This window comes from Prosopis cineraria, unplaced genomic scaffold (genome assembly GCF_029017545.1).
Source record: "Prosopis cineraria cultivar Desert tree isolate PC_DT_omini unplaced genomic scaffold, ASM2901754v1 PC562, whole genome shotgun sequence".
NCBI lineage: Eukaryota > Viridiplantae > Streptophyta > Magnoliopsida > Fabales > Fabaceae > Prosopis > Prosopis cineraria.
Genome location: NW_026555887.1, coordinates 1 through 19,772, shown reverse-complemented (window position 1 = coordinate 19,772; position 19,772 = coordinate 1). Strand labels below are relative to the sequence as shown.

Genomic DNA, 19,772 nt, shown 5'->3' with positions numbered 1-19,772 from the left:
ATTGTCCCCCACCCCTCCCCGCCGGCTGCCTCCACTTGTTAAATAGTACTCCCTCTGTTTTAATTTATAAAAATATATATATATATATATCACATAATTTAAAAAAATAATAATATTAATTATGTTTAAAAATAAAAATTAAATTACAATACAATTTATTAATTATTAATTATATTAATCGAACCTTCATTAATTATTTATTATAATTATAAATAATAAAATTATTCGGGATAACTTAAAAACTTTACAATAAATTCTTATTAAAAATATAATTTTGATTATATAAAAAAAACTAAAATAATAATTTTTTTATAAATAAAAATAGAGGGAGTAAAGTAATATTTTAATTTTAATTTTAATTTTAACCCAAAAAACGGATGGAATTAGCCAAAGATATATCATTAAAAATATTTTATCTCTGTAATAAATGCTACTGAATAATAATAAAATGATCGAGTTTTATTGATAATAAACTTTTCATGTGTTGTATATACTCTATATATTAATATATTGATTATTATTACGCCATTGTAACTTTTAAAATGATTTTTAAAAGTTGAATGGAATTCCCATTAATTTAGTTGAGTCAAGAGGAAACAAAGGGAGACAAAAATTTAACAATGAATATTTAATGTAGCTGTTTAGTATTTAAATTCCAGATTATTAGTTATTACTAATAAAACTCTCAATTGGATCAATTAAGCAGTTGTCAGATGGATTTAGATATTTTGAATGTATTAATATTATTACCATATGAACTAATTACACATCTAATGCGTTGTTTATAGTCCACAATACAAGACAACATTAATTACCTTGCTATTCTAAAAAATTAATAATTAAAATCCCAATCTCCTGGATGGTTTTATACATTCCTCATTTTTCCTCGGGTGATGTAAGGCCTAGCTTTAAATAGTTGACTCCTTTAAAATACGCATCCTTAATTACAAGGAACAGTGATAATAATAGATAGAGAGATGAAGGAAATCATCTGTAAAAGTCATAAACATGACACATCGTGCTGTATTTTGGGTTGGGCAAAATTTCTAAAAATTGTCCTATATCATGGATCAAAGTCCAAAGGGTGTGAATTAACAAATAACACACGTAAAAGAAAACATAATGTGGAATTTTAACTACACAGCAATTTATAATAATATATATATATATATATATATAGTCAAAGATGGATCAGATGTGTTATTTTGAAACTTGGGAGACACGCTTTTAAGGTTGAAACTAATGCGGTTAGGAATAAATGAAGTAACAAATTGAGTGATTATAATTATAGAAAAGCGGACAGTCTGAGCAAAATCTGGGTGCGTGCGTGGCTGCTGCAATTGGAGGTAAACACTCGCGGCGTCGTCAGTCTTAATATTAATTACATTGTACTATATTTTTATTTATAAAAATAATTATTACTTTTTATTTATTTTTTAGTACAAGTAAAATTATATATTTTAATAAATATTTATTACATATTTTTTTAAATTGCCCTCTATAATTTACATTAATAATAAATAATTAATGTATGTTCAGATTAATTAATATAAAGTACTTTAATTTTATTTTTTATTTTCAGACATAATTATTATAATTAATTAATTATTTTTGAGTGTGTGATATAATTTTTCAGACATAATTATTATAATTAATTAATTTTTTTTAAGTGTGTGATATAATTTTTTTTCTGTTACATATAAAAGTGGAGGAAGTAAAATATAAGGTGGAAGGGGTTCTGCGCGTGTTGCTTCATTATAAGAATTGAAAAGTGGATATCGTGTGTGTGCGCGCGTTGAAAACGAGAAAGGGGACAAATTCTGTATTTAAAATGGAAGCATTTGGCAGGTTTTTTGTTGTGTTGTGGGATGCTCCACCTGTGTTTTTCAAACTGACAAACGTCCCTTGTTTTCTTCCAAGGGGGAAGCCCTGACTCCCTGACTTCCTCACTAGGTTCTGTTTCCACGCCTCCAAAGAACTGACTTCGTTTGTCAAAACCATTACTATTATTATTATTTTTTTTTAGTTTAGGTGAATTAAGTCTGAACTGATCCCTATTTGGTGTAAGTTTTGTGTCTTAAGAAGCTTTTTATAATATCTATATCCACAACAAGATAACATGTTTTGCTTGGTATGGATGGATTCTTCACCGATTAGTCTACCGTCCATTGACAGGCTAGAGTTAAACTTCCTGACTTTTGTTAAAAAAAGTATAGTCACTACAATTTACAAGCAGCCAATTGCAGTAAAAATTCGTGGATGCTGGAATTCAATAGGACCGAGGCGTACTCAAATTTCATGAAACTTTTATGTACGAGAAAAAAATTAGAAGTACCCAATGCATATTAATGCGCATGCTTTTAGATGGGAAGGAAATTTACACGAGCGAGAACAACGACAATATCACCGACATATGTTTCCTTACGAGAACATTAGTATTTAGTGAGAGGCTATAAACTTCAATGCAGAGTACAAGACAACAGAAGAGCAAAATTAATGGCGAATTAATTAAGAAGATTATTTCGTTGAAAGGGATTAGATTACAAGGGCCCAGTTAGTGGCCTTGTGTGCAAATATGGTCTTTGAAGACGTACATATTTAATAGGGCTAGGAGAGACAAGTGCTATTTTTCCTTAATCAAAGGGCATCTCTCGGTCGCATCACCCACATATTCAATGCCCACAGCATAAATTATTCTCTGCTCCTCATACACTACATCTATGCCTACGTCAATTATTTCACCTTCCTTCAACAACATGATGCTTGTTTAGATTCCCCATCTATACAGCCAAAAGAGTTTGTGCGTTGTCGCTGTTAAATTTTACGCAAAGAAACTAGCTAGAGTCTCCTGGTATGTAAGAGCCTCTCTCGTCTCCAGAGGAAAAAAGTGTAACTTTATTGTAAACGGAAAACCAGTTCTTCTGATCATCGTGTTATTTTGGGGTCATCTCGTATAATAAGGCGCCGATTGAGGGTGAAAATAGTTGTATACTTTAATTTTATTTTTTTTTTAATTCCGGTTGTGGACGATGACGGAGAGACTACGACAACACTGAAACAAAAGGGGGGCTATAGTAGCAATGATCTTATCCTGCAGCAGGGGGAAGAAAAGAGGCAAGTCAAAAGGGACATGACAAGGACGATCACATGTGCACGCGTCTATACCGATTCCATGCTCATTTTGCTATTCATATACGAATTTGTCTTCGTCACCGCCAATAAAGACTGAGTACAAAGAGTTTTAAAAAGAATGCAGAGTGAGTGGAATAGTCTGATCCAACGCTCACAACCTTTTGGGACAATATTTGCATGAGCATTATTTGACTTGCAAAAGAGGTTAAAATTATTAGAGGGACAAAGTCAATAACGTGGTGGTTAACAAACTATGGGGCCGAATAATTTGGTTTGGTCATGTGTATTCTGATTAAATGGTGAATGAGGATGCTTAGGAGTTGGGGAAGGGAAGTGGCTTAGGATTCAGTGAGGAGGTCATTGGATCCAAAGGAAAAGACAGGGGGAAGGAGAAAGATGATGGTTGTCTGTCTCCGACGCGTACCCACAAATAAAAAAGGTGGTTACAAAGCGAAGGTGAATGGGGTCACAATCATTAGGGAGCTTCTACATATCCATCCTTTTAATTATCAATCAAAGGGCTCTTCTTTATCTCCTTTCTTTCTTTCTTTCTTTCTTTCTTAGGAGCATGTGAAAGTAGAGAACTTGGACTATGGACAATCATGGTGTCTTTCTTTACTACAAGTAATGTTATTATTGTCCGTGGAGGCCTTGCGAATTCATAGCCCAATCACTGCCTGCCACCTCGTTTATTTCATCAAAATGGTTGACCCTCCTGACACACTCTGTTAATTGCCACCTCCAGACAGAAAGACACGGGAGACACCCCCAAATTACTGCATGATTGGTTACCCCACACAGGAAGCCTGACACTTGGTCTTTTTTTTATTTTTGATATGAACCATTCGACGTCCTGAGATATTCTAAGTTTATTATTGACTCTAGATTAATTCAAACCTCTGTAAGGAGATCTTACGATGATAGCAAAATATTGATAGAATGACCTCTTTAAAATTACATTAATTATTACGTTTGCCATTCTTCAAGATTTGAACCCTCACTCATTGATCCTTGATTATTATTTCAAGTTCATTTATACTCTAACTACGTCTCAGTTTAAGTTTCAAATACTCAGCTCATAAAATTTGTTAAATATATTTTATCATTTTATTTTTTTAAAATAAAAATATATAATTTAAAAAATATCATTCATTTAATATAAATATTAAAAAAAGAGATAATATAATAAAAAGGAAAGAACAACATTAAAAATATATATTTAATAAAAATTTATTCTTACTAAATTATTTTATATTTTGAAGTAGGGCATCTTTAAAATTATCTTATAAACCAAAACACGAGCAATTGTTTATAACTGAAATGCTACTGATCGCATGTTAGTAGTGACTCCGGTTCGTTTTTCACATCTCTTGGCCCTTTAGGGGCGCGCGCGGGTATGGGGATTTGTGTCTTTAACAAGAATCTCTATGATGTTTTTTTTTTTTTTACAGTAATTCGATTTAAAAGCTTGCATGGGATGGCAAATATGAACGACTAATTAATTAAAGCAAGTTGGCTTAATTACCTGGGTCCATACAATAATGGCGTTTGAATGAGAGGGGATAAACCTTTGACGAGCACAGGGAGATAAAAACATCCGGGCATTACTCATTATATTCCATTAAACTACACAAATTGCAGCCTAATGTGCGACCTGTCTGAGTTTGTAAGACGATGAATCTTGTAGATTAAGACCAAAACCCGAAAGGGCAAACTAAACCTACGAGTTTAGGGCCGGCCTAACATTCTGTTCGGGACCTAATTTCGCGCAATGTACAATTTAAGTCAAACCCTATAGCCAAAATTCTGAGGATTAGGTTACAACCAATATGATGCACTTCCTTAATCTTTCCAGTTTCTGCTTCTATCCGGAGTGGGTTAGGTTTGAGTCCTTTTTCAAGGTAATTTTGTTCAGTTATCGTGAAAAACCAAACCAGGCCTCACCAGCTGTTCATAGGATTCTGAAAAGCATTGTAGTATAAGGGGATCAGCTTGACTATTTTGCAGTTCAAATCATACAAGTCCTATAGATTACCGCTTACATCACAGCAGATAATTGAAGAGAGAGTGCTCGCTACTCAGTAATTGAGAAATAAAAATGGGAAAGAGAAGAAATTAAAATTAAAATTCCTTCGTTTCCCAGCTCTCTTCTTAATAATTTTGGATTTAGAAAACAATTCAAACAAATTTCGGATCAGCTTATATAGGGTAGAGAACACTTTCGGATAGCAGGAATTAATGTCCCAGGAGGCAAGAGAATCTTTAGGCAAAACGGAGGCTCCAAATAAAAGAAATTAAATTGGTAAAGGTAGAAAAATTCCTGGACTCCAGTGGGACGGTTCTGTGCAACCAGGAGAGGGGACAAGAGCTTGATGGCTCACCAAAACAAAAATTTGAACTACTTTATTCATTCCATTTTTCCCTCCTCCAATTTCGTTTGCACAGTAAAATACTAAAATTCATTGCACGACGTCGTAGGAGCTAACAAGATGGAGGAGGAGGAAAAAGGACAGCCATCCCTATTGCGAGCTTTTTTTTTTTTTTGGTTTTTATCCTCGTTCTGGACTGACACAGCCTTAGATCCAAATAAAACCACAATAAACCACCAAAAAACAAAACAGTAGATTGATCTATCAAAATGGGCCATATAATGTAACAATCAAAATTCAAATTCTTATCAAAATAGGCATTTATATTTAATGTTCAATAATATTTTAAAATTGAGAAAACGTCTTGAAGGGGGGGTTTTATTAAATCAAAACATATAGATCTTTTATAAATTATTTATTTCTCAACATATGCTTTTTATTAATATAATTAATATTAAAATTTACTTATTTTAATTTGATTAAATAAAATATATTAAATATATAAGACTACACACTAAAATATTGAATAAAAAAAAAGTTATGCCACATAGTGTTTAATTTTTCTGTACCAAAATTTAAATTTTTAATGTGTTTGGAGTAATTTTAAAATATAAAATTTAAAACCATGAATATTTATTTTTAACATGCATCCGAAATTTTACCCCACGAATTTCCCAAGCTATTGTCCTTTATCTTTTTGCTCTTAATATAGAAAACTCGGGCATCGTCTTTCAACGAGCAACCAAAGTTGACCCCAGTGTCATTCATGATTCTCTTTCTCCCCATCTTTTGATTCTAAGCTTCGTCACTGGCCTCCTTTATTTTCCTGCCAAAGTGCAATTTTTTTTTATTGCTCAAGGTATCCACCGCCGGTAACGGTGACTAATTCTTTTACCATGAGATCTTCCACAAGGGAGCAAACGACTGGCCATAAAGTGTTTTCCATTCGTATGAGTGAGAAATCAAACCCCCCACTACATGCTTAAGGGACGAAGTAAGATAGCCACTATGCCACACTCACATGGTTTATAATGCAATTAATAACATAATGTCCAGTTCACAAAAACATTCCATTGATAAAATCAGTTCAGCAGGCAATTACATAGATCAGGAAATGCTCCAGACAACTGAGATTAGCGTGGAGCACAACTCATTTCAACTTTGCCAGTACTACGAATACGAGCATGCATGGCTTAAGACAACAGCTCACATATTACCTACCTTGTTACTTGAAACAAACTAAGGAAAAGATTATACACCAAGTTTGCGAAAGATACAATTGGCCTCGCATTAGAATAAAGACCCCAAAGCCTAAACAGCACATAAAGACCCCAAAGCATAAACAGCACATATCATCAATGAAAGCGCAAACTAGCACGCTTGAGCGATTTTAACTTTAGAGCCCATAGATGCGAAACAAGACAATCAAGTGGGAACCTTTGTGTACTTTCTTTACTAAAACATGAACATGCTTTCCAGAATAATCGAAGAAGATGCAGCATGGGGAGATTAAAACTAGACAGGAAAGGCTTAGAACCAAAGCAAACGAGCATAACTGGGGCGTTGAGCTGTTATCCACGCTCAGCTACATCTCAAAACATAAGAAAAGGTTCAATATTATTATTATTTAAAAAAACGAATACAACTAAGGATCCCATAGCATCCAAATACTTATGTAGAGGGAGGCTAATGCTGTAGTGCATCAGTTGCATTTTTCATCACCAAAATAGCTCCGCTAATGTTGACCCTACGAACTTGTACTATTCATATCCAACCATCAAGAGTATATCAATTAGATCACTATCCAAAACATTTAACAAATCAATTTCAAAGAGTGTAAAAAGAAATTAAGAGAAAATTTAAAAAGAAAAAAGGAAAAAAGAAAGAAAAAGACAACCTCCCTATGGAACCATCCCGTGGTCATCTATTGAAGAAATTTGGTAAGTCATCTCAGTTCTTCGCACCCGCTCCCTCCCTCTGTGTCTTCTGTGAAATTACATTCATTTCAAACATATTATCCTCAAAATACTCCCTGTAAGGATGGTTCTTAGGGACAAGCCTCCGGAACTTGTCAAATTGTTTTTCGGCTTCATCTTTTTTTCTTAGAAGAGTATATATAATACCCTGACATAAGTAAGGCCTGAAATCCTTCGGCTCTTCCATTACAAGCTCCTGATAGGCCTTCAGCGCATCAGAAAATTCTCCCTCCATTACTTTAATCTGCGCAATCAGGAGCCTCAAATCCCTGACCTCCGATTCCCGCTTTTGTTTCTTGAACAATTCCACTGCTTGTTGAACCCTCTTTAACAAATCCTCCAATGGCTTATCCGACTCCGAAGTTGCCATTACTAGGCCATGATAGGCCTCGACACGATAGGGATCTTTCGTTAGAATTTCTTCGAACTTCTCTTTGGCTAATTCGTAGTCACCATTGTAAACATACATGTGAGCCTTCAGCAATGGCCACTCGAACTCTTCCGGTTCGAGCTCAATTAAACGGTCTATAGCCTGGATTGCTTCATCAACTTTGCGCGCTCTGACCTTTATCTCAATGAGCGACCGAAGAGCCTCAGTATCATTGGGATTGTTTCTCAATTTCTCTTCAATAGCTCTATGATTTTCTTCACTCGAAGAATTTTCCATCGACTCCTCACTCGACTCCACCTTAGGCATCTCAAGCGGGGCTGCCATAGCGGGCTTGTGGTGAAGACGCATGTAGAAAAACGCAGCCGCTGCTATGATGGTACAGGTGGTTCGGACGACGGGTGAGAAAAGGGAGTTTAGGGTTTGGAAGGACTGCGGTATTGTGGTTCTGGATCTACCGAAAGCAGAATCAGAGAATGATTCTGACGGCGAGGATGCCGCTATGATGGAAGATGACCTGAAAGACGAAGAAGATAATTGCGAAGGCGAAACACGGGGTGGTAGAGACCTGAAGGAGACGGAAAATATGGGTACTGACAGTGAAGAAGAAGGAAGGTGATTGAGTGAGAGGGGAAGCGGTTGGTGACAGTGATGCAGTCTGGCCAGAGACTCCATGGCTCGGGCCTCACAGGAGTTGAGGACGAATCGGAGACACGAGCAGCGAAGGCCGGAAAATGGGCTAAAACCCTGATTGCAAAGGAAATGGATAGCGGAGACCAAAACCCCTGGCGATATTTCGTAATTATTTTAATTTTTTAGGATTAAAAAATAATTTTATTAAAAGACAAGAAATTAGAACTAAGCGACAGACAAGGAGAGTGCTTCGTTCAATTGGTGTCCATGAGGTTGAATTTGCTCATTCTGTAATCTCGAGTTTTAAGGTAAGCAATCATGTTAAATAAATATACTAAAGATATTCGTTTTTGATATACTTGTGAGACATGGTTGATAATAATAATTTCACATGGTGAGAGATTGAATTAATTTTGAGTGAGAATAGAAATCTGCTAGATTTCACACATAGTGATAGAATTTTTTTTTTTTTTTGGGGGGGTGGGGGACTAAGTGGCAGATGTAATTACGCAAGGGTCCAGCAACGAGTTTGCAAAGTTTTTTCAGGTAGCAGGTGACATGGCCAACTCGGTGCCGGAGAATAAAGTTGATCTCCAAGAAAGGCATTCGCAGTCGGTATCCCGAAGAAGTAGAACTTAGAAATGTTTCCAAATTTTATTTGAAAAAGACGCTGCAAGTTCAGATCCTTTGATTGTAAACCATCCAATTTTCATTTACAAGACCCGTGCTTGAGATTAGAATAATCTACTTGTCTAATAGAAAAATAAGAATTAGCTAAAACAAAGTTGCATATTTATAACACGCAATAACGAAAGTTATCATTCATATAAATTAAACAAGCAACGTGGTATAATTAATTTAAGTGGCATTTAGAATTGCATAATTGATACTCCCTCCATGACTCCATCTCCTTTTATAAGACAAAACAAGTGAGAGTTACATTAGACGTCCTTTTTGAAAAAAACAATTGTAAACAATAATTAATTGAGATGTAAGCCACATTCACATATCTAACAAAATAAAATTAACAGCTGTTTTGAATAGATTTCGGATACAAAACAATGATGGAGTTTTCTGTGATAGCCACCAAGTCACGTTTAGTCAATTCAGTAGTAAATAAAATATCGAAAGACATGAGATGACCTGTTCCTCAATCACGATGATGATGTTTATAAGGGAAGAATGACAAGAGATATCAAAAGAGTCAATTAATTTAGAGTAGATTTTAATTATTAAATTTTAAAAATTTATAACTCAATCTCTCAATTTTATAATTTTATTATGATAAATTTATAATTTATATTTTAAATTTTAACAGGAAACATAAATTCTGTTTATAAAATTATGATATGGAATTACATTCATCATGATATAATCATTAAATTTAGTTTATAAAATTAAAACATTAAATTTTTAAAAATAATACTTATCTAATTATGATTTTCATTATTGGATGTTCAATACCGCATTCTCATTCTGTGCTCATCAGAGTGATGAGCACTGAGAGCTCATCGGACAAAACGGTGAGTTTCTGTGAAAAGAATCCTGACCGTTGGTATAGATTAATGTTAACCGTTCGATCATCCAGAATTCTTTCTTTCATTGGTTGGGTGGGATTTTGTTTCCTTTCTCCAAATTTTCCCGCAGGACTTCAGAGACGAACAGAGATGGACGACACAGTTCAAAATGCAAAAACAGAGCAAGAAAATGGAAGAAACTGCATTGAAACAGGGCAAGACGATGAAAGAAATTGCATCAAAATAGAGGAAGAAGAAGGAATAGAAGGATTGATGCAAGCTAGAGAAGAGGAGGAAGGAAGAAATGGATCGCTACAACCTCAACAAGAGAAGGAAGGACAAAGACAGTGGGTACAATAAAACTAATACACTAGTTATATGATACACACACAAACACCCATTGAAAAGCTGAAACTTCATTGAAAAAACACAGTTAAAACCTGCAGTGAATGTGTATATATACACGCTAGCGATATGCATGTATGTATATAAATATACACGTTGACATTGCTATATATATGGACACACGCATATATAAAACTTGATATTTCACACACATGTATATATAAGATGAAAGGAGTTAATTAAAAAGTTGAGATTATAATTTTATGTTTTATGAATTTTTCTTAAAAAATTGAATATTTGATATAACTTAAATGGAGTTGACTTTATTTTGCACAGGGACTTTATGATGGAGGATGAATTGGAACCCAAAATAGGAAGGGAGTTTGGAAGTTGGTAAGAGGCATGGGAATTTTGGCAAGAATATGCTAAAAACACTGGGTTTGGACCTAGAAAGTATAATGGTACAAATAGCAGAAAAGATGGTTCACTTATTACATATCGATATGTATGTTGTAAGGAAGGTCGTCGGAAAGAAGGTAAAAAGAGACATATTCTTTCAAGTATCGGGCAGAGACAAGGACTAACTGTAAGGCAAGAATGATAATGTCTTTTATTGATCAAAAGTATAAAATCACTAAATTTGATGAAGAGCATAATCATCCCTTGCACACACCAGCAACAAGGCACTTCTTAGCCTCTCAAAGAAATTTATCAGAAGTTGATACTTATGGGATTGATTTGGCAAGAAAGTCTAGGCTCTAACAAAAAGCTACGTTTGACTTAATGAGTACATATGTTAGAGGTAAATCAAGTCTTGGATATACTCGAGTAGATATGCAAAACTATTTGCAAAAAGAAAAGCAAAGAAGTATGAAGTATGGAGAGGTAAGGTGTCTATTTGAATATTTTCAAAAACAACTTGTAGTAAATCCTACATTCTACCATAAATATTAGGTGGACACAAAAGAACAAACCACCAATGTGTTTTTGGGCAGATGTTGGAATGCTAATAGACTATGCACTTTTTGGTGAGGTCGTATCTCTAAACACAACATATTACACAAACCGTGATCATCGACCTCTTACAATCTTTTCTGGCTTTAATCATTATAGAAGTGCAGTCATTTTTGGAGCAGCATTTTGTATGATGAGACCACTATGTCTTTCAAGTGGCTATTAGAAACTTTCTTGGATGCTCATATGCAAAAGAAGCCTGAAACTGTGTTTACAGATCAAGATCAAACTATGGCAAGAGTTTTAAATGAAACTCTTCCTAACACAAAGCATTGTTTGTGTACTTGGCATTTAAAGCAAAATGGCATCAAACACTTGGAAAATTTAATGAAAGATGGATCACATTTTTTAACTGATTTCTGTAAATGCATGTCTAAAATTTTAGAAGAAGATAAGTTTGAAGAAGCATGGAGCTAATTAATCTCTTCTTATGATGTCCATGAGAATACATGGTTGATATCCATGTATAAGATTAAAGAGAAATGGGCTTGGTGCTATGTAAAAAATCATCGTACTCTAGGTATGAGAAGTACACAGCTTAGTGAAAGTGTGAATGCTGATGTGAAGAGATGCACAACACCGGGCTTAGCTATAAATGAATTCTTTACCACTTTTAACAAAGTTGTTGTAGAGGAGCAAGACAAGGAATTGAAGCTTGAGTTTGATTCTCGACAACAAATACCGAGGATGGTTAATCAAAGTGCACCTATATTGCGCCAACTTGTGCTAACTTATACCCCCAATGCCTTTGACATGTTCCATGTAACACACCAAAAATTTTTTTTTTTATAATTTAATTCAACCATAGTTGGGTTACAGCCACCCAACACATTTTAATATCAATAATTTCGATATAAAATATTTTATAATTGGCTTCAACTCACACACTATAACATTTCAGATAAATTTTTACCTCCCACATGCCATTAGGCTAAATCACATTTGTCCATCCTTATACTCCCAACAAGTAAACTAAATCACATTTGTCCATCCTTATACTCCCAACAAGTAAAATAAGCAATTTAGTCAATTTTCAACACAAGCCAGTTATTTGGCCTTATAATCATGCCATTTTAACCAATCCAAAGTAAACCAAATATTAAAATTACAGTCATCCAAATTGTACTAAAAATAGAAATAGTTTGAAAGGCATGATTACATTTATATATTCATATAATTGACAATAAACAAAAAGCCCTAATATTGGCAATATAACACATTATAAATCATAAATTAAATACCCAAAAGAGACAGTGGATCTATACCACTAAGTCTCTGGGACTCCTCCACGTGTCACTTGTGGCCTCTTCTCCTGAAAATTGTTAACCACATAATGAGACTCAAAAGTCCCAGTAACCAAAGCCAATTTATGATAGTGTATACAAACAGTTAAGTGTGTGCTTACTAAGTGAGAATTAAAAATAATATAATTCCAATAAATATAAGGAATATTATAAAAACAAACAACCATCCTTATATCCCTCCATTAACCTCGAGCCGTAGCCCTCACTCGGTGCTAAATTACCCAGCCAAAGGTAGATTAGCCCGAGCCCTTACAAACCACCTATTGAGCTCCAATAGGGGCATACCACGTGGCACATAAATACAACAACAATAGCAAGTCTCCCAACACCTCCCACAATAATCAAACAAATTCATAATAATATTGCACAATTATACAATATTATAAAATTCATAATTTTCTCAATAATCACCCAATTAACATGAAGTAACACTAATCACAAATTAAAAGCATGGTTACCTTGTGGCTTTTTCAATAAATTATTCCTTAAAATTTCTCTCTCACCACAATCTTCACCAGTAATACAATCTACAAATAACATATTATTTATAAATATTAGTTTCAATTTTTGAAACTAATAAAATAATTCTAATAATAGAATTAAAAATATAACATAATTCCTAATCTCAATCTTAATACAAATCTATAGTTAATACTATTAAGTATAATTTTTAACTCCTCTTTTAATTATTAATAAACATTAATAATCTAAAAATCAAATTTAAAACTAATTTCTATTATCAAAATTTTTTTTATTTTATAAATTCGTACCTAAAATACCCAAAAATTAAAAATTGAGTCTCTAGTTTAGAATCATAATCCTATAGCCATAATAATTTATTTCTCTCATCCCAAATAATCATCTAAACCTCAATAAATCAACATATATTTTCAGATCTAGTTTAAAATTTGATCCATAAGCCACAGATTCAAAGATCATCAATAAATTTATACTCTAGAACATTTATTATACTACTGACAACCTCAAAAATCATATTTATTCAACATAAATTCATCCCTCTTCCAGATCTTGAATTTTCTACCACTACAAACTCAGAAACTAAAGAAGAAGGATGACTAAGAAAAATTTTTAGAACACTTACTTAGTCTTAAAAAGCTTAAAATCACACCCTAAATATCCTATTAAAAACTCTTACCTTAAAAATTTAGATATTTCGCACCGGTGACTCGCGTTCTCTCCGCCTCAGCTCGCGCGCAGGAATGAATGAGGAAATGAAGGAAGGTGAGTTTTATAAAAATTCAGTGGGTCCCACACATTTTTTTTTAATTATTTTCTCTCTCTCTTCTTCTTCTTTTTTTTTATTATTATTTTATTATTGTTACTGTTGAGGCGGCGGACGAAGCAAATTCGTTTTCTTCTTCTTCTTCCTTTCTTTTTTATTATTATTATAATAATAATTAATAATATATTTTATTATTTTTTTTATTTTTTTATTTTTTTAAAATTATTTATTTTTTTATTTTTTTTTATTTTTCTTCTATAACCCAAATTAACTATTAAATTTATATGGGATATTACATTCCAAGGATAATGGAATCTCTAATTCTCTGTGATGTTGTCTAATCATGATGAGGAAGGACCATCATATGTATACATTGCTCGTATGATTGATGAAGAAGGAGAATGGAGAGTTGAGTTTAAAACCCGACATATATGAAATTTGTTGCACTTGTCAGATGTTTGAGGCCACTGAGATATTGGTTGTCATGCATTGAAAGTATGCGAGTTGAAGGATGTGAGAATTATGCCCAAGCAATACATTATCAAGAGATGGACTAGAGAAGCAAGAAGTGATGTTGTATATGATATTGGAGGGAGTGAGATACAAATAGACCTAAGGCTTGAAATCACACAAAGGTATAGATAATTAATGCATAAAATGGGAAGATTGGCAAAAAAGACAGCCAAGAATGTTGAAAGTTTTGAGCATGTTCAGAGATGCATCATTAAATTAGATAAAGAAATTTCAGATAGTAATGAAGATGCTACTCGTGAGCCAAGTAGATCACCAGTCATAGAATTTGAAAATATGCCTAAAGAGTTTTAAAAAGAGAGAAGGAAGAAAAAGAAAGCGACGTTATAAACCTTAGGAGGAAAAAAATTTAATGATCAGAAGATGACTTGTAAAAGACCAAGAGGTATTGAGTTTTTTATTTAAATTGCATTTAATACAAAATTTGTTACTAATTTTATATATTTTTCTTGCGTAGGGAATTCAAGAGGCTCCATTCTGTAAGAAAAGAAGAAAAGATTCAAAAAACAAATTACAAAGACACAAGCTGTAACCATTCCAGCAGAACTTATACAGACTCAAGAATCAACATTTCCATACTTAGCACCTTCAACTCAATATGTTTTTGCACCATCTACATCTCAACCATTGTCATTTACAAGCTTGTTGACGGTAAATAAGTTAATACTAATAATTATGTACAGTTATCATATCATCAACTCACAACTATTATCATTTAGAATTTAGGAGCCTGAAGAAAATGCAATCCCATCTCTTGAAGCTATAGAGATTATAGCAGCAAATTATTCACAAGGTATACAATAGAAGAGTAGATGGAATAATCTTTCATTCATTTCAAAGTTTTTATACATTTGCTACTTGTATACATAAATTGTCTCATCGCATATGGACATCACATTACATAAACCTAACTATCTACAATTTCTTCTTCATATAGGACATTAAAATAGATGCAAGATAGGTTGCTGGCCATTTTTTTGGATTCACAAGCATTACACAATTTTCTTGGACATTATGGTATACCCTCAGCTCTCCTCTCTTGGAGCACATGACTTCATAGTATGATTCTTTTTGTTGGATGGCACTTGCTTTGCTTTATTAGACAACAATCATCTGCCCCTACCAGCATTTAGTAGTAAATTAATCTCCATCCATCATTGGACAGCTTTCAGCCTTCCTCTTGTTTTTTGTCAGTCTATGTGTTGTAAATGTCCATTCAGCCTTCCTTTTGTTTTTTGTCAGTCTATTGTTCCTGTAAATGAAATATTTACTGAGGGTAAGAACTATATTCAGTTAGCATATCTACAAATGCTAAGAGTTTTAATTGATTACATGGATAGATGCCTTATTAAGGTTTCAAAGACCAAACTCTTTGATCTTTATTTTTTTTAGAACAAAAACAGCAAGCCAAAGGCTTAAAAGCTTACAAAAGGTAAAGCCTGATTAACTATAGATTTTTGTCTTGTAATGCCACACAACAACCAACAGATACATCATTGATAAAAGTTATCAAACTCCTTCATTTGACATGAGTTGGGAAGAGTAAAATCAAGGAGGATTGGAACAGATTTTTGTCCATCCATGTCAACATGTTATATTATTATACTTGTAATAAGTCCAGTTTGTGGGAAGAGCATGAGAGCTAGCTGGACGTCTGGGTTATTCATATAGGCTTCCACATAGTAATCAGAGCATGGATCATAATTGTACAGCTGAAATTATCAATACATTAATTGAAAAGACAGTCTCATCAGATTGAGAAGATATTGCTAACAAAATAACTACAGGAAGACTTACAGAACCAGGCGGACCATTTCTGAGTGAGGTGTCAAGCGAACCAGGAAGACTTATATATTAATACTTGAATGGGTTTCATATGAGATTAGAGCATGAGTCCATAAGTAATTAAATATTCCCTTTGAACTTGTTTCATCATCGATCCAAGCATTCCCTATCTGAGATTTCATCACAAATATGTCAAATTATATAAAATTTCATAGTAATTAAGTGTGTTGCAACAAGCAAATTAAAGGGCATTATTGTTAAAGGATGGACGTACAGTAATGCCTTTAAGGTTGATAATGGTTTGTCTAGGGAAAATATGTTGGACCAAAATGGTGTAAGCAAGTTGAGGCACATAATGACCAGCGTAGCACTCTCCAGTGATGAAGAAATCTCTGGATTTGTATTGTGGAAATCTCTCGAGCCAATTGATGAGGAACACATAGGCATCTCTTGCTGTAAACTTATCTCCTGCTTGATCATAATCAGACAAAGTGTTTGAGTAGGAAAAGCCCACTCCAGCTGGTGATTCCAAGAACAACACATTTGCCACTGCATGTATTCATTAACACCAGAATTGCAACCATCGAATGAGCACAAAGGCAAGTAAGACTGTATTAAGATCACACAAAGTATGCTACATGTTATAAATTGAAAATCAACATGTTCATTACATTCTTACAATCACAGAATTTATAGAATTAACAAAAATCACAATAGCATAAATCATATTTTTTTCTTTTTGGAGGGGGAAAAGAATAACTCAAAAACATAGTTGCTAGATTAAAAAACTTGGAAAGGATCTAAAAAAACATTCTCTACAATCTTCCAATTCCATTCTCCAACTGGGAATTGCATTTAGGCTTGTTCGCTTCATGTTGTCAATTAAAGGAACTAATAAATTGAATATGCGTATGAACATATATGCTGAGAGTTGAATATGCGTATTCTATGTTAAGTAAACCTTATGTATGATCAAACCTCTTCAACCTTCAAAATTCGCAAATCATGAAGGGTTACTGTCTTGCCAATGCTACCACTACAAGTCTCTGGTCTGAACGCTCTTTGCCGTCTTGCTAGTGCTGTTGCAAGTCTAGTGCAAACGCCCTGAATGCTTTTCAAGTTGGGGAGGAAGAAGCCTGGGGCGAGCGATCTGAACGGAAACGATTTGGGGAGGAATACGTCCGGTGCGAAATCTCGAGTCTGAAATGCAAATGATTTGGGGAGCAAGAGGAATAAAAAATTAAAAGAATATTAAATATTAATTATAAAAAGACGGTTGAGATTATGTAAAAATCAATGATTTAGATCTGCTCACTTATTGAAACTCATCGTTTTGTCCGATAAGCTCTCGGTGCTCTGATGAGCACCGAATGAGAACGCGTTCAATATCTGTCGGATGGTCACCGGGCTAGTGTTATCGGGCTCTATTGGGCTTAGGTGAATTTGGTTTACCCCAGGGCTTAGTTATATTAACGAACACCGGGAAGAAGCAAGGAGACAAATCACCAGAAACTGATGGTGACGTGATGATGATGGTTAGTGGGCGACGACGAATTAAGTTAACCTCGGAGTAAAGGATCTCAGCTGTTCAAAGTGACTTCTCTTATCCTTGGATCTGCTTTGTGAACGTTGGAATGAGGGACCATAGTCCGCAGACATTCAATGCTAGGATCCGTTGCAGAGAAAGATCTGCTCTCGCGGACCAAGTGAAAAGCATACGATTTGAGCAACGGTCTCCTCTTTTATTGTTGACGTTTATGGTGTCGCATTTAAATAACCAAGCGGCCGTTTTAATATGGCAGTGTGAGAGAGCACGGCATTTACGTCACCTACCTGTTATCCTTTTATTAATTGGTCCTAGTCTGGGGCGTGTGCGCGTTTCGTGTGTGCAACTGCGTGTGGTATTAATTGGTTCAAATAAGAAGCACTCCCTCCGTTTATGTATATATATATATAAAACAGTACCACACAATTTAAAAAAAAATAATTAATTATAACAATTATATTTGAAAATAAAAAATTACACTAAAATGCCCTAAATTAATTAATATAAGCATGCATTAATTATTTTTCATTAATGTAAATTATGAGGGGCGATTTAGAAAATGTGCAATAAATATTTATTAAAATATGTGATGTTTATATAGAAAAAATAAGTAAAAAGTGATAGTTTCTCTTATAAATAAAAATGAAATAGTAGGCAGAAAGCAACTTATTTGCACTTACCTCTCCATTTCCTATATATAAGAGAAAAAAATCATATCACACACAGTTTAAGAAAATTGATTTAATTATAATAATTATGTTTTAAAAATAAAAAATTAGACTAAAATGTTCTACATTAACATAAGTATGCATTAATTATTTTTCGTTAATGTAAATTATGAGGGGTGATTTAAAAAATGTGTGATAAATGCTTATTGAAATATGTGATTTTACTTATATAAAAAACAAGTAAAAAAGTAATAGTTTTTTTTTATAAATAAAACAAAGGAAGTACTTTCTCCATCCTTATATATAAGAAATCTTTTAAATTTTTTTTATCCTTAAATAAAAGGGTTTGTTAATATTTTTTTATGAATGGACCATTATATTTCTTATTAAATTAAAAGAAATAAATATTCTTATTTATTTATTTAAAAAATTATTTTTAATTATAATAATAGGAGAAAAATTAAATGTTGTACTTTTAATTAAAAAATTAACTTTTATTAATTTATGTAATTTACTTAAAATATTTTACATATAAAAATGAAGGGAGTAAATGTTACAACTTACAAGCGGCTAAGGCTTGAAGTCTGCAAAAAGCTTCCACAAACGTTGCTTGGGTCACGTTTTTATTTTTTTGGTGGTAAATGGTCAGGTTGTATTAAATATCTACACTCCTCCATCAAACGTTGGGCCTATATGTTAGACACCCACACTCGTGTCTTGCAAAGCAATTTGTATTTTTCTTCATACAAAAAACAAAAAATTATATTGTCTTTGAAGGCAAGCCGCAACCATTTCAGTCAAATTTTTTAATGACGAAAAGAAAAAGCTTTTTCTGTTCTCTCTGAGTCAAAGAATCCTTTTTGGTGTTTTTAAAAAATGTATTTCCCATCATCCAGTGATAAACAAAATCAAATAAACACCAATGATCTTGTAATCTACCGACACGTAAATCCACCTGTAAGTAAAGTGGTGAGTACAACTCCGCTGGTACCTTCAGGTTATTAGTAACTAACGTAATTAAAAAAATACATATAAACTCCAAAACTACCACTTTTTCACAACAGAACTGCCACTTTCCTCCTCAATTCTCAGCACACAACTGACTACTCTCTCCTCTGAGTCATGATTTTCAGAAAATGTTGTTTACTACTGAGAGGCCTTACAAAATATAAAAAATCATTCTAAATCATTGCCACTTAATATTTACCACCTTTTCATTTTACCAAAATCTACTTACCACGGTAAAGACAGTTTGATTGGACTGCTCGTTAAATGCGTCGTTTGGAATTAGAAACCACAAGCCCGTGTGCTAGAAAGTAAC

At 33.5% G+C, this 19,772-nt stretch overlaps 1 protein-coding gene and 1 long non-coding RNA gene across 2 annotated transcripts; both read right to left on the bottom strand.

Moving 5' to 3' along the window:
- Positions 1-7,101: 7,101 nt before the first annotated feature.
- LOC129297588 (protein SLOW GREEN 1, chloroplastic-like) lies at positions 7,102-8,694 on the bottom strand. Its single transcript, XM_054935918.1, has one exon. It carries the CDS (start codon positions 8,538-8,540, stop codon positions 7,452-7,454), a length of 1,089 nt encoding a protein of 362 aa, XP_054791893.1. The 5' UTR covers positions 8,541-8,694; the 3' UTR covers positions 7,102-7,451.
- A 7,411-nt stretch (positions 8,695-16,105) lies between these two features.
- On the bottom strand, positions 16,106-17,735 carry LOC129297586 (uncharacterized). The gene is made up of 4 exons (XR_008590223.1): positions 17,553-17,735; positions 17,216-17,437; positions 16,512-16,786; positions 16,106-16,407 (listed from the first exon to the last, which is right to left on the bottom strand). It is a non-coding gene; the product is annotated as an uncharacterized LOC129297586 (long non-coding RNA).
- Between the last annotated feature and the right edge of the window lie 2,037 nt (positions 17,736-19,772).